Here is a 15798-nt window from a genome sequence, read left to right as displayed (position 1 = left end):
CATGTGATGACTATCTTGAAATCATTGCTTTCTCAACCTATTCATTTACAACTCATATTTTTCTCTCTTTCAGATTGCTGTATATCTTCTCTGAAACTAAAGACCAAGCTCCAAAATTTCCCCATTAGCTTTTCGAAAAGTTAATTTCCCCATCAGTACGCTCAATGCTTCACTCTCCAACTCTCTCTCAATTCAAGACAGGTCTCCATCCCCACTTCTTTCTCCTTTCATTGAGGTCTTTCTGTTTGACTTCATTCTGAATTTCTACCGAAGTTTTGACTTCATGCTCCTGACTAATCATGTTGCCGTTCTTTAGGCAATGTAGTGCAAGACGAAGTTCTTCATCAACGCAGCCGATCGCCACCACCGTCTTCCCTCTGCTGCTTCCGCAAACACCAGCGGCCGGCTGAGAGGCTGAGCTATAGCGCAGGCCGGGCATGGCCCAAGCGGTTATTGGAGCGATAGGCACCCTCCTGCCCAAGCTGGCCGACCTAATCACCAAGGAGTACAACCTTCAGAGGGGTGTCAGGGGCGAGATCATGTTCCTCAAAGCCGAGATGGAGAGCATGGAGACCTCTCTCCTCAGGATTTCTGAGGCTCCAATCGACCAGCCACCGGACATCCAAGTCTAGCTTTGGGCCAAGGCTGTGAGGGACTTGTCATATGGCCTGGAAGATAGCATCGACAAGTTCATGGTGCGCATCGAAACCGATGGCCGACCAGATAAGTCCCATAGCTTCAGGAATTTCATTGATAAGAGCCTTAGCCTGTTGACCAAGGGCAAGATTTGCCACAAGATCGGCATCGATATCAAAGACATCAAGAGCTGCATCAAGGAGGTCAGTGACCGGCGTGATAGGTACAAGGTTGACAATGTGGCTGCTGCCAAGCCCGTCGGTCCAGCTATTGACACCCTTCGCCTAGCAGCCTTGTATAGAAAGGCCACAGAGCTCGTTGGCACTGACGAGAAGAGCGTTGAGGTAATCAAGATGCTGACGGAGGGAGATGAGGTTTCGGAGAAATGTCTAAAAGTGGTCTCTATTGTTGGATTTGGTGGATTGGGCAAGACAACCCTTGCCAATGCAGTGTATAAGAAGCTCAGAGTGCAAATCAGAATTCAAAAGCAAAATTTGCAATTCGATTGTGCGGCCTTTGTTTCCGTGTCTCTTAATCGTAATATGAAGCATATTTTCAAGAGCATGCTCCATCAACTTGACAAGTAGATGTACCAGAACATTAATGAAGCATCATGGGGCGAGCAACAACTCATCAGTGAAATAAGAACATTCCTTGAAAACAAGAGGTACGTTTGTGAATATGTGTTCCTCAATGTTCCGTATATGGATGCCAGAAGGAAATTACAATAGTGCAGACCTCTCAAGTTTTTATTTTCTTTGCCATTTAAGTTGGTAAGCTTTGGGAGTCAGCATAGCTCAAATGGTTGGGGGAGTGGATGTACTCATGCATTTATCCTTCAGGACTAGGCTTGGTGTGTAACCAAGATTTAAAAATCTTAGTACTCATGCTTAAAAAGGCTGTATGCATCGTCCCTAGTTGGTGTAGAGGCTGGCGAAGTAAAATTATCCCCCAGTTTTAATTTTTCGAAGAAAAGTTGGTAAGCTTTATTACACAGCTCAATTCTTCCCAATTAATGTATGACAACTCTTATGTAATATATGTATTTTGATATCAACTGAAGGTACTTGATAGTTATTGATGACATATGGGATAAATCCGTCTGGGAAAATATCAAGTATGCATTGATTGAGAATGGATACGGAAGTAGAGTAATCACAACAACTCGGGTTCTTGATGTTTCCCTGCAAGCTGGTGGTGTATATCGGCTGAAACCTCTTTCTGTTGTCGACTCAAGAAAGTTGTTCTATCAAATAATATATGAGATGGAGAACAAGTCACAACCTAATCAATTGGTTGAAGTATCTGAGAGAATTTTAAAAAGATGTGGGGTAGTTCCGCTAGCTATCCTTGCGATAGGTAGCTTGCTGTCTAGTGAAAAGGGAAGAGCACATACACATGAGTATTGGTCCAAGGTGTACAAATCCATCAGTTCGGGGCTAGACAATAATCATGATGATGTGAAGAACATGAGGAGAATATTATCTGTAAGTTACTCTGGCCTACCTCCGCACCTAAAGACTTGCTTACTACATCTTGGTTTGTATCCAGAGGATTATGAGATTGAAGCAGAACAACTGATTTGGAAATGGGTTGGTGAAGGTTCTGTGAAAAAAGAACAAGGGAGGATCTTATATGAAGTAGGAGAGGATTACTTGAAGGAGCTAGTTAATATAAACTTGGTCCAGCCTTCATATTTAAATAGCCTTCGTCGTGTGCATGATATGGTTCGTGACTTCATCACTTATTTGTCACGTGAGGAGAATTTTCTAACAACACCAGATTGTCAGCAGTTAGAGTATCTACCAAGTAAGATACGCCAATTGTCCTTGCAGACCAGGAATGAAGAAGTTGGTAATCAGCTGGCAACCGTGAGCTTGTCCTACGTGAGGTCACTGACTGTGTTTACTCCAGCTTTTAGTTTGCTGCCAGCACTCTTGTGTTTCCCAGTCCTGCGTGTATTAGATTTAGCTGAATGTGAAGTGTATAATACCCATTGGAATGATATATGCAATTTGTTTCACTTGAGATATTTGAATTTAAGGGGTACATCTATCACTAATATCCCGAAAGAGATCGGGAATCTACAATTTCTGCAAGTGCTGGACATAAGGTCTACCAAAATAGAAGAAGAGCTGTCGTCAACCTTTGCTCAACTAACACAATTGTTGTTAATCCACATGCTTAATAGCATCACTTATGCAGTGCCAAGATCGATGTGGTCCATGTCTTACCTGTTCTTCCTAAGTATCACACTGAAAACATTAGGAGAGGAGGACCTTCAAGTTCTCGGGAGCATAGTACTCTCTCTGAACTGGTCATACAAGTGGAGAAACCTACACAAGGCAGAGAAAAACGGTTGACCACTGGCATTGCTTATCCATTTTCATGTCTAAAGATGTTCAGTGTCAAGAGTGACACCATGGAGTTGAGGTTTGGACGAGGAGCCATGCAAAGTCTCCAAACCCTCAAATTAGATTTTCAGGATGTGGAGGACACATTATTCCAGTTTGGTGATTTTGCATTGGGTTTAGAGAACCTTCCGTCGCTTGAGGATGTTTGTGTTACATTCAGTGAAGATACAAGCGAGAAGATTAGTAGTGTGGAAAATGCATTGAGGAAAGAGATAGATATGAATCAAAACAAGCCTAGACTGAGAGTTACAGATATGGGACGCCTCATGGTAACTACCATAATTCACACTGTCAAACAGTATATAGTTAGTTTTTACTTGCTAATTTTTCTACCTTACTAGCACAAATGCCCGTGCGTTGCAATGGGAGGCTACAAAACTTACCTCCAGTAGGAATGCGGGCTGCGACCCCAAGAGCCTCCAGCACCCTGGTCGCAACGGACTGGCTTTGAAATGTCGAACGATACCTGAGAAGAAAGGATGTGGCGTCCGCGTGCAGTAGATCATCGGTGGCAAAATCTCTACTATGAAATTTAAGAAGAAAATTAACATGCAATCGTGTTATTTCTCGTTCATTGCATAAACTTATTTGGGTTTAATCTCTCAAACTAAACCAATGATTAATTCTATGAAACAACATTCAGATAGAAAACATCATATCTCGCCAATTTGGGGTTTAATCAGGGATAGCTTGCTCCTTTGTCACCCAAATATACATGTACTAAGAGAATATCTATTGGATAACAGAACGGAAGGAGAAATAATCAACAATGGTGGTGACATTAACACAAGGAGAAATAATCAAGAATGATGTTTCCAGTAACATAAGGAGCATGGTGATAACTACATTGCAGTCGTCACCAACCGAAAGCAACTGACGCAACCCAGAATATAAACTGTGTTGTAACGGGAGAGAAAAATCCTCATATGCACCATCTCCGTTATTATGCTCAACATCTGAAGTACATCAAATATTAAAAAAAGAGTCTGCAAAAAAGAAGTAGATATTAATTAATGCTAACAGACAAAACTAAGAAGACAGCTATGCATGATGCACATCATATCCGGTTGTATATATACAACCTGCAGATTTGAAATTTCAAACAATTTTGCAACTCAAACAGTTTGACCACTGACCATATCAACTAATCCATACAAAGTTCTTCACATAAAGGCAATTAGCAATCAGAAGAAAAGTTGAATGGCCAAATCTCTGAAAAGAAAATACCTGAAACGGTACATCAAGAATCCGATTACAAAATAAAACAATAACTATATCTTATCAAATCATGTGACAAAGGAATCCCTCCGTATTAATATATTGTAGTATACACCAAGATCTCCTAGCTCTGTAGCACCTTTTGTTTTCATGCATGATGAATAGGAAAATAATGTTGAAATACTACTAACCATAAAACAAGATGACATATGTTGGCATATACAAACTACAAAAGCAAGTTAACACATCACACAATAAATGAGCAAACTCAGCAGGTCTCAATTGTCAACATGTAAGCCATAGCATCAGAGATGTTAGTGACTGAAGTTATCTTTCCTGCACATCGACATTGTCATGTACCTCTTTGAATAGATATTTAACATGAGACTTGTGAAATTGTTTTCCTCGCGTGTTAGGTTGGTGCATTGTTACGGTAACAAAGCTGACGACCCATGTGGTAGATTTAACCTGGTGGTCATAATACATTTTGATCTATAAGTAAGAGTAGTGCTAAACCTCTCATATATATCCGTTGAAACCAAAAGTATACAAATGATGAATCAACGTGTAAGTTTAGCATTGTTTCGATCATTATAAGTTTAAAACCAAATAATATTAAATCTATACAGAAATTTTAGCCCAGCCCAGGTCCTCTCAACCGCAGAAGGCAAGATGCGTCAATGCCGCGAGGGTTTCTGCAATCTCGCGAGATGACGAACTATTCTGAAAAGATTGTTTTCTTTTCTATACCAATGGGGCTGCGTTTGCAACCATAATGAGGTAGAAATCTAGTACATTTTGATCTATAAGTAAGAGTAGTGCCAAACCTCTCATATCAATCCGCTGAAACCAAAAGTGTACAAATGATGAATCAACATGTAAATTTAGCATTGTTTCGATCATTATAAGTTTAACACCAAATAATACTAAATCTGTACAGAAAATTTAGCAGCACAAAATGATTTTCATACATATACATGGGATGATATTTAGATGGATAATGAAATAACTATACATAAAGGAGGAAATTTTACAGCACCTCCGCATACTTATCGAGTAATCCCCTATCATCTTCCCTTCTCATCTTTCCTTCGCATCTCCCCCACCATCGCCATGCCATGCGCTACAACTGCACCAAACATGAGCAGCCACATTATGAGATGGATTCAGAATAGTTTACCATTGCAGTAAGAAAACATTCCCTTACATATGGAGAAGACCTTGATTTTATATAAATTGTACAATGAGCAGTCAAGTAAGATGCACTACAACAGATCATGTTCAGTCCCAAGCAGGCAAGTCTCTTCAAGTACTAATGATGAATGTCGTTCTTTATCCCCTATTTGAATACCGAAATAGCAACTTGTTTAGGAGAATAACACTATCAGTTAGAGAAGGTTATTCTTGCTTATTGGTCATCGAGACCCAACTTCTGAAAACACATGAAATAGAAAATAAACTGTACTAAGGATGAATGAATCAACCGTGGCCTCGATGAATCAACCGTACCGACGATCGCGGACAGGAGTCAACGATGTGTGCGCTACCGTCGAGGTGAGCATCCTTGTCGCCTCAACCCAGGAGACTCAATCCGTGCTTTATTATTAGGGAGAGATATACAATCTGTAAAAGTATTTTCTTGTTTCTCTTCTTAACCATGTAAAGTTTCATATTAGTACCTCTTCCCAATTATTTATGCATTTCAAATACTAGTTTTTGATAGGTTTACCTCATTTGCATCCATTATTCCGATACTAAAACTCTGTTGGGATCAATGTTTTTTATAGAGGGGTATGACATTCTACTTTTGGCGCTATGTTGAAGCTATAGCATGCTAAATGGTGCTAAATTGTGAACGATGCGTTTAGCGTGATGCCTCTCCAAACACCAATGCTGAGATAGCAAGCTATTTAAAGTATGGCTGGGAACTGTTGGCTTGCACCATGGGTGGTAAACAGGATTAGGGGGAATTACCAGCATGCCGGTAGTTTCTACGAGGTTACTATGAGCTCAGTACTACCTCTTAGTAAGGGGCTATAAATTAAACTTTGCACACTGTCAATACATGGAATCAAATAATAATAAAGGAAAGGAAGTAGCCTGATCATAGTATTTCAGACTAGTTTTCATTGCGTAAGAAAATGTTCCATCAAACAAGAGAAAATTCAACGCCTTGAGATTTTCTACATGGAAATAGCTTAGGAAATAATGGTTCTATTGTACACTTTTATGCTGCATATTAATAAAACACATAAATAGATTTTTTCTGAAAGAAATATTTTCTATATACAAGGTATGCATGGCATATTGGGTAACTCCTTAATATACAGCAACTCGTGTAGCATGCTTGCATGAACAAATTTTTTCTTGTTCTATGAAAAGTCAAGATTAAATACTTATCATTCTTCCAAGGAGGTACGCGAGGTACTGTACAGTTTGTTAAATTCTTAGCCGCAGAAGATTGACTCGCATCTGCAGTAACCAAGTACAGACAAGCGCAACCAATGTCATGGTGTGTTGATATGTTTTACGCTTATCTACAAAACAATTTTAATGTTCCCAATGTCATGTCTTAACAGGAATTATTTCTCGCGTCTGCATCGCCACCACGTACATTGTGAGCTCCATGAAAGGTACAACTTGATGTCCTCTAAAAAGAATCTTCCTGAAAACTCAAATGTGGCCTTACTCAACTTTTGTAGAGGTTTGTCTTAGTAATTTCAATAGTAAATAGGTATCGATGGTTTGCAATCGATACATTTTCCGTGGGTATTACCGCAAGAGGAAATTTACAACATGGATGCTATGCGCACATGTACAGTTGCACTAACTTAGAGAAGAAAAGAATAACATGCATGATAAAGTAATCCTCCATGTAGGTAACAGAAGAGTGGTAATGTAATACCACAGCACCTTAGTTACGGGTATACACCTGCACGTTTGTTTCTCTAAGTTTGCTGCTGAATGTGTCGTTTGGTGAATGTAGGTTTGTCAAAAAGCATAGTTGGCCTCGGTGGGATGCTGTCCCGTCCAAGGTTCAGTTGGAGACCTATCTCATGGCAATCAGGGTACGACCAGGAAATGAAGGCACACAGGCCAGGAGATCACCTCCAGGTTCAGTCGAAAGAGTGTACCTGCTCTATGATCCTACACTCAAACTGATCTCTCTCCGGTTACTGATTTTGCCGTGATACACCATAGATAAGTGCCTAAAGACTTCAGGTAGAGAAATAATTTGCGAGACACCGTTAGTGTACTCATTATCTGCACAAGGTGGTCGGATATTATGCTCCAAGTATGACTTCCGTAATATTTATCAATAATCATGCCTCGCTGCTCTCTAGCCACCCAATATAGGGTTTTAGAGCATGCCTCCACGGTTGATTGTATTGGCAGGAGTTCCAAGATGAGCACTGCTATAGACACGACACTGCGTGCACGATTCCTGCAGGACAACATATATCACATAGTCCATGCATGTATGGAAATGCACTAAACCGCTGGATTGCCCGTTGTGCAGCTGTCGTGCAACCCTACGTCGTCCGCACAACAGTTCCGTTCCCAGATTTGTTGGCATGCTTGATACCAGCTCATCTCGAGTAGATAACTAGATTGGGAGCAGTTTATATATAGGCCTTTCACTTGCAACACTTTTCCAAGTGAGATTTGCGTCTCGTGTTTACCCTCGAAATAAAGCCTTCAGAGATTTGGAGCTTTGCTCTCTAACACTAGCGGCTCAAGCACCTGGTAGTTTAGCCGCGAGTATGTTAGAGTTGTGTCAAATATTATTGTACAAGTTAGGTTACAGTTGGACTTGGAGTCGTATGGTGTGTAGACAGGATATGGAGTCGTGTCCAAGTAGGACACTTGTATCCTAGACCTCTCATATATAGCGAGGGTAGACACGATGTAACTTATGCCAACATAATAGCACAGACGCGCAGGGGGAGTCGGCGGTGTGTGCCGGCGCCCGGGCGGCCAGAGGTGCGTTATTATAGCAGTGTCATGGAGAGGAGCACCCATAGGCCGTAGTTAGGCCCTGGGTATGTAGCCATGATGGTGAACCTCATTAACAAATCTCGGAGCCGTGCCTCATGTGATTGCTTGGTCCTCGATAGATCGAGGGTGCCCTCGGATTTATTCTAACAGAGTAAATGACACTGGCGTCCGGCGATCCTATAATTTGTCCGATGGGTGCACTTTAGTCACATAACTTGTAAAATGATAAAACACATCACACAACTTGGGTTGCAGGTGCAAATAGGTCATCATCTTGCTAGGTAAGCCCCTGGCTGGGGTTTTTCATAGATGTCATGCGCTGCACATGTGACCTTTTTTTAGGCACAAAAATGGCCGTTTTGCCGGAAAAGGGTTTCACCCCATTGTATTACAAAGCAACCAACACCGATCACATAGCAACTGCATGCTGGGGCGAGTAGCACAGCAAGCCCCAAAAAATAAAGAAAGAAGAAGAAGAAGAAGAAGAAGAAGAAGAAGAAGAAGAAGAAGAAACAAGTCCCAACAACTGCAGCTCGACAAAGCGCGGATGACCAGCAACCGTTGCACCCTTCGGATTTGCCCTACCATAGTCCAAGGCTCCAATGCGCCGCATGGTGGCTAGGAGTCTAACACGGGACTGAAGACTTGCGCGAGATCGGTGCTAGCCACTGCGATAGAACAGACCTGTCAACCGAAAGAACGACTGTTCCGGAATTAACATTGTTTGGCAAAATCCTGACTTTTATTTTCCAAATTTTGAGTAATTTTTTCAACATACAATTTTGTTCACAGACGCAAACAATATTATGAAAATCCAAAAAAATTTGAATTTCCCAAACATTTTTCGAAAACATGAATTTTTTTGAATTTGTCAACAATTCTTTAAACCACGAACAAATTTTTGAATCATGAGAACAAATTTTGATATGGAGAACCATTTTGAAAAATCAGTAAAAAATTTGGAAGCGCAATCATTTTAAAGCACGAACAATTTTTGAATCTTGAGAACAAATTTTTGAATGAAGAATAATTTTTAAAAATCTTGAAATTATTCGGAAGCGCGCACTTTTTTTGAATATGCGAATAAAAAAATTTGAAATCCCGAACATCTTCTGGACTTCAAAAGTGTTGAACATTTTTTATGAAACGCGAACAATTTTCGAATTTCGAGAACATTGTTTTGGAAACTGAATATATTTTGAAAACATGAACAAAATTTGAATATTTTTTCTTTTTATAGCGAAAAATAAAAAGTAAAAAGTAATAAAAATAAAAGAACAAGAAAAAAAGAAAAAAAGAAACAGAAAAAACTAAAAACTAAAAACGGGAAGAAGAAAACAAAAAGGGAAATGTTTTCAAAACACAACGATTTTTAAATTTTCTAAAAACAATTGAATAAAGAAAAGTAAAATTTATAGCAAAAGGGAAAAAATAGAAAGAGAAGAAAAATAAACAGAAAAGGGAAAAAGGAGATAAAAGGGGAAAACAAAAACAAAAAAAGAACTAGAATAAAAAAACAATTCAGGAATCTCAAAACCGTAAAAAACTAAAACCGAGATCGCTGCAACAATTAATGGGCCGGCCATACTGCGTTGCTCGCGCTCTTGAAGCTTATGCGAAACCTCGGCAGCTTGACGCAGCTTGCGTCAAATAGGAAATTCCGAGAGCAACTAATTGATGAGCGCTTCTTCAGGAGCCTCACAACAATCAGTGCGACTTGACGCACTCTCAACTACCCACCACGTGTCGCGCATTAGGCGCTCTCTACGGATTTTTTTTCACACCCGTTTTCTGCTTTTTAAACGGTTTTTTTCAGTGTTTCTGTTTTTCACCGGTCTTCCGTAGCTTTTGCACAAAAGAAAATTCGGGAAAAAAAATTGCACGAAAAAACGTGTATTTTTTTCTTCCGCAAGAGGCAAGGTTTTGCTTCCAAGAGAGGCATGTTTTTCCTTTCGCGAGAGGCACGACCATGACTCTCGGAAACAGAAAAAAAAACACGTTTTCTTTATTTTTTTCATCCGCTAGAGACATGGTTTTGCTTTCGCTAGAGGCACGACCGTGCCTCTCGGATACGGAAAAAAACATGTTTTTTTTCTTTCGTGAGAGGCACGGCTTTGTTCTCGCGAGAGGCATGATTTTGCTTTCGCGAGAGGCACGACCGTGCCTCTCGGATACGAAAAAAACATGTTTTTTTCTTTCATGAGAGGCTCGGTGTTGTTCTCGCGAGAGGCATGATTTTGCTTTCGTGAGAGGCGCGACCGTGCCTCTCGAAAACAAAAAAAACTGTTTTCAGTTTTTTTTTCTTTCACTAGAAGCACCGTTTTGTTTTCGCGAGAGGCATGGTTGTGCTTTTGCGAGAGGCACGACCGTGCCTTTTCGGAAATGAAAAAAACGAGTTTTTTTCCTTTTGCGAGAGGCATGGTTTTACTTTCGCGAAAGGCATGGTTGTGATTTCACGAGAGGCACGGTCGTACCTCTTTCGAAAAGGGAAAAAACCGTGCTCCAGGTCTGTTTTTTCATCCAGTTTTTTTCGTGAAAAAAAGTTCATCAAAATCTATCAACATGGGATCTAGTGTTGAAGATCTGGATGCGAGGGACCCAATGATGAAAAACGTTCAGGATCTAGTTTTGAAGATCTCGATGCGAGAAATCCAACGGTGAAAACCGTTCGAGATTTGGACGCACGGTTTAAGATATAAAACGTTTTGTATAAATAGATATATGAAAAAAGGAAAACTAACAGGTTACGACAAATGGCACACATGCAACACGTCACTTGTCAAATCTGGGAAGGTGGGAGTGATCTATGCTATAAGTACTCCTTAATTAGTGATTTCGGGAAATTCCGTTTTCGTTTACTCTATTATTTTTGAAGAAACGCACAACCCCATCTACGAGACTCATTTGGGGCGTGTTTGGTTGCCGTGCGCTACAGTACCCGCATTGCATGCACTTCTCCACCCAACCTGGCTATGCAAATGCAGCCTCAAATGCACCATCTGCATGTTGTTTGGTTGCCTGCATGGCCTCTTGCCTGCATGGGCAGAGCCACACTGCCTGGTGTTTGGTTGCCTGCATGATAGTGGACAAACCCAAGGCATGGTGTTTGGTTGTATGCAACGCCTGGTGTGTGGTAACCTCTTTGGCCAGTTGGAAAGGTTACCACCACACGTCGGCAGCACACATTATAAGCACTACAGAGTATAAACAGAGCATCAACTAGCATAATTTAGATATAAGCAGTACCACACTCCATAACAGTTGAACGCATAAACCATAAACATGTTCAAAGCAGACTCGATAGTACGCTGGAAAGAGGTGGCCCGGCCCTATTCCTTGGCGGCAAAGGCTTTGTCGTGCTTCCCTCACTTGTTGACGACCTCAATGCCATCGTCGTCAAAGATGATGACCTTGAGGGTGTCGGGAGTGAGGAGCTTGAACGTCACCATGTAGCCGATCTTGATCTGATGAACGGCTGCGTAGGTGGCCCAACCCTGATCCAGGGTCGCCCTGCCGTTCATCAGCTTCACCGTCACCTTCCAGGAGCAGCCGGTGTTGTTCCTGAGCTTGAACTCCTTCGGCACCACGACGAAGTGCTTGGTGAAGTCCAGGGGCATGGGGATGCACTCAAGCTTCGGTGCAAGGATGACCTTGCAGAAAGTGAGTTGGGCCATCCTCCTGATGGTAGTGGACGTAGTTGCGGCGCTTGTTGCTGGGGGGCTTCTCCATGCCCTCGTCGTCTCCACCCTCAGGCGTCTTCAAGTCTTCCTCGGTGGTGGGCGGCAGCACAACCTCGTCGGGCATTGGGTGAAGGGGCTGCTTGCCCTTATTGTAAACCTCCGTGCCCATCTCATTGCTCTCCTCGATCTGCACACAATTCATGGAGTCACGCACAACACAGAGTTCATGGCTAATTGAAGAGTTTGTAGTTAAAACGGCATGACTGTCACTCTTCTCCTCCTCTCCATCCCCCCTATATTTACTCACCCTGCCCACCACTACTTACCCACCCCCTCTCTTCTCTCACTGTCAACCTTCCTCCTCCCCATCGCCATGAGCTCTAGCTCGAGCTCCAACGCCAACCCCTTCCCTTGCGGTATTGGCTGGAGGGCCTTCTTCCTCGGGGGGACGACTGGTGACCGGACCAAGTTCGAGAACACCATGGAGGTGTGCTCGAACTTCGCCTCCATGCAGGACATGCAGAAGGAATCTAATGCAGTGCTCATGAAGGCCTGTAAAGAAGAGCTGAAGACACTGATTCCTGACCCAGCGAAGGGCGCGATGGCAGTTGACATCATTCGCTGGGCCATGAATCAGGTCGTCTCCGTCGACGGTAAACAGAGGAAGAAGTGGTGCCAGTACAAGACCTACTGGGCTCCTAATGACCGCCGTGCCGCAGTGTACTTCGAGACGGCTATCGCGCCGCCGGCGGTCATCGGCGTGGAGGCTAAGGAGGAGGAAGAAGAAGCGGTGCAGATGCCAGCAAGGCCGCCGGAGCCAGACCGTCGTTCCTGGCAGATCGACCTCGACTCCACCAAGGACGACGACGACGACCTGCCGGCCCGCACGGCGATGAAGATGAAGATGAAGGCCAGCGGCTCGATCAGCCGCTCCGCACGCTGGTGACGGCTGCCGTGGTCAGTCGGTGTCCGTTGTCCACCCCCTATCCCCCAATCCCCCTTCTGCATTCCGATCTTGCATGTATGAACTCGTATGAACTACTATGAACTAGTATGAACTACCCCTATGCTTATCTACATATTCCCCATTCCCCTCCACCGTGGATCGAATCTAGCGTGCATGTCGAAGAGAGAGAAGTGCTTACCGCCATTGATGGATTCCGGTGGTCTTCTTCCTCTGCTCCGATCCGCCGCCGCCGGTGGTCTTCTTCCTCTGCTCCGATCCGCTGCCGCCGGTGAGAGTTGGGAGAGTGGGGAAGAGTGGGGAAGAGTGGGGAGAGGGAGCTGCGAGGGGCGGTAAGGCTAATAACTGCCGGCGCTTCGGGAAGCAACGCGGCTTCTCGAGCGTGGCCGCGCGCGTGCAGCCCCCGCCGCCCACGTGCACTGCTTGGGCCTAGCCCTGAAGAAACTGCCGATTCGTGCGTTTCAAGTGAGCCAGGCCCAGAGGTGCTTTAAGAAGCGTGCGATGCAGGCCCAATAGTGTATGCGGGCTACCAAACAGGCATATCACTTCCCGCGCGGGCCTGGTCGAGGCCTATGCAGGCAACCAAACACGCCCTTGTTGTTCGCAAGGCCCAGTCATCCTTCTGGCCGTCGTCATCCGTCGCCACCAAAAAAAGTTGCTACGAGTGCGGTGCAGAGGCCGCCGGGAAGCGACACCGAGGGAAAGGAGGACAGAAGGACCCGCGACGGCGGCGGCGGATCTATGTCCTCCCTCTTGCACCTTGTCTCGGCTTAATTTATAAGTGGAGGCATCACGGGGCTGCTGCCGCTCGACTCCCTCGACCGCCTCATGTCGATGCAGCCACCGAGCTTCGATCCCTTCCTCGTCCCCGCCGCTGGGAGACGGGCTTGAGGTTAGGATCGTTTTTGTGATAGTCTGAAGTCTGAACATATTTGGGTACTCAACACCTGAACCTCTGTCGAAATCGATTTTCAGTTACTGAAATCATAAAACCGCGCAGTTGTCAAACAGAGCGGCATTCAGGGCTAAAACTTGCAGAGCTACGCCATAAGATGTGGTTGCTAAATGGTAATGGAATACTTATGTTACAAGTAAAAAGAATATGCTAAATAGAAAGAATATGCATGACCCCTCCGGTTTTAGTCATAATAATTGAACAACGTGATTTGGAATCATGTGTGGAGAAAGAAGAGTCAATTACACCAGTGGTATCACAACTTGGCACGAAAAATCAGTTTAGTGCTAAAACTTGCGGCATACATTGAACTGATGCCACAACTTGTCTTTGACGTGCATATGCGGTGCAAATCACATTTCTATATGAAAAGGGTGCTGATTAGAAACGCCAATGTGGCATGGGGCCTCCTGTCAGCAACTGGACGTCAAAGTGAACGTGTGGTCTGTGGCCTGCTATTTTGTACAGAAAAACCTCAGAATTTTCCTCACAAAAAAGACTATGCCATGGTTGCAAGGGTCCACTTGTCAGCGTCCCATAAATAATTGAAAAAAATGATGTGCGCAGGGACTTGAGCCGACTCGAACCGCTGACCTACAGCTAGAGGCAGCGCAAGGCCAACCACCAGTCAGTTGAGATTTAAAAATAATAATTGGATGCTGCTTCGATATGTTCTACTAACTGTGCTGCGGCCCCTACAATCCATTTTGCGTGTTTTTTTTCTAGAAAATTATAGAATATATGTAAATTATAATGTTGTGTTATACATAAATGAAATAAACTGAATTATAAAATAATCACATACTTATTTAGCATTTGTACATATAATAATTTATGAATTACAAAACTGTTCATCTAATAATTTGCATACTGAATAAAACTTATATTAAATAAATACTTATATAAGTTTAAAATTGTACACAGATTAATAAAATATTAATGTAAAATATAGAAGTATTCAGCCTTTAAGTAAGTATTTATGTTTTTGTATATTTTAATAAATGCTTATATAAGTTTAAGAAAGTTCATATTTTAGACAAATATTCATGTAGTGTATAAAGTGTTCCTGCTTTAAGAAAGTTTTTAATTTACTATATATTTTCATAAATTCCTAAATAAATTTTAAAGTATTCACAGTTTTAACAAAATATTCATGTGGTATATAAAAGTGTTCATGCTTTAAAAAAACATATATTCATATAATGTAAAAATAGTTGGTTGGGATTAGAAGCAGCGACATGTCGTTATCATGTGCGAGTGGCTGACACACCACCTAGCAGTGTTACTTTTAAGAAGGAATTTATAAAATATATATGTACATTATATTTTTATTTTTTAAATAATAATAATATTACATTATAAAATATTCAAGTGTTGTTTCATATAATTAAATTGCAAATTACAAAAAAGTAGGTAATAATTTGCCTATTCAATAACAAATAAATATATATTTCCAATAAAGTCTAGTATAAGTTTACAATGTTCAAGATTTTAATAAATAAATATGTAGTATATTAAAGTGTTGACTGTTATTTTTAAGTTTATTTTATTTTAAAACACGGTTACAGTTTCCATGTTTTTTTTTACAGAAATAACAGTGCAAAAAGGGGTGCTGGGACTCCAGCCCAATTAAGTCAGAATGCATGGTTATATGTGTTTCGTATCCTTAATCACAAGGAACGTTGTTGTCTGGTGTATTGGTTTTGGCCGGGGCTGCGACAATTTTTGCACAATACTATGGGTTGCTGATAGAAGGACTATACGCGCCTCCATCTGTAAGAAAAATATGGGTTGCTGCCAAGGGCTTTCTATGAGAAAAAAAATCCTGAGTTTATTTTCCGCAAAATAGCAGGCACACATCGTCCAGTTGAATGTATGCCGCAAGTCTATGAGAAAAATATGGGTTGCTGCCAAGGGCTTTCTATGAGAATG

At 42.2% G+C, this 15798-nt stretch overlaps 1 protein-coding gene across 1 annotated transcript; it reads left to right on the top strand.

Annotated features, from left to right (window-relative positions):
- The first annotated feature begins 437 nt into the window (after positions 1 to 437).
- On the top strand, positions 438 to 4511 carry LOC123497288 (disease resistance protein RGA5-like). Its single transcript, XM_073509697.1, has 7 exons — positions 438 to 524; positions 633 to 980; positions 1224 to 1303; positions 1700 to 1782; positions 1828 to 2749; positions 2842 to 3319; positions 3694 to 4511. Exons 1-7 carry the CDS (start codon positions 438 to 440, stop codon positions 3727 to 3729), a joined length of 2034 nt encoding a protein of 677 aa, XP_073365798.1. The 3' UTR covers positions 3730 to 4511.
- Positions 4512 to 15798: the final 11287 nt, after the last annotated feature.

The sequence above is a fragment of the Aegilops tauschii genome, chromosome 2 (assembly GCF_002575655.3).
Source record: "Aegilops tauschii subsp. strangulata cultivar AL8/78 chromosome 2, Aet v6.0, whole genome shotgun sequence".
In the NCBI taxonomy this organism is placed as follows: domain Eukaryota; kingdom Viridiplantae; phylum Streptophyta; class Magnoliopsida; order Poales; family Poaceae; genus Aegilops; species Aegilops tauschii.
The sequence above is the reverse complement of the archived record's forward strand: the minus strand, read 5'-3'. Positions and strand labels throughout refer to the sequence as shown.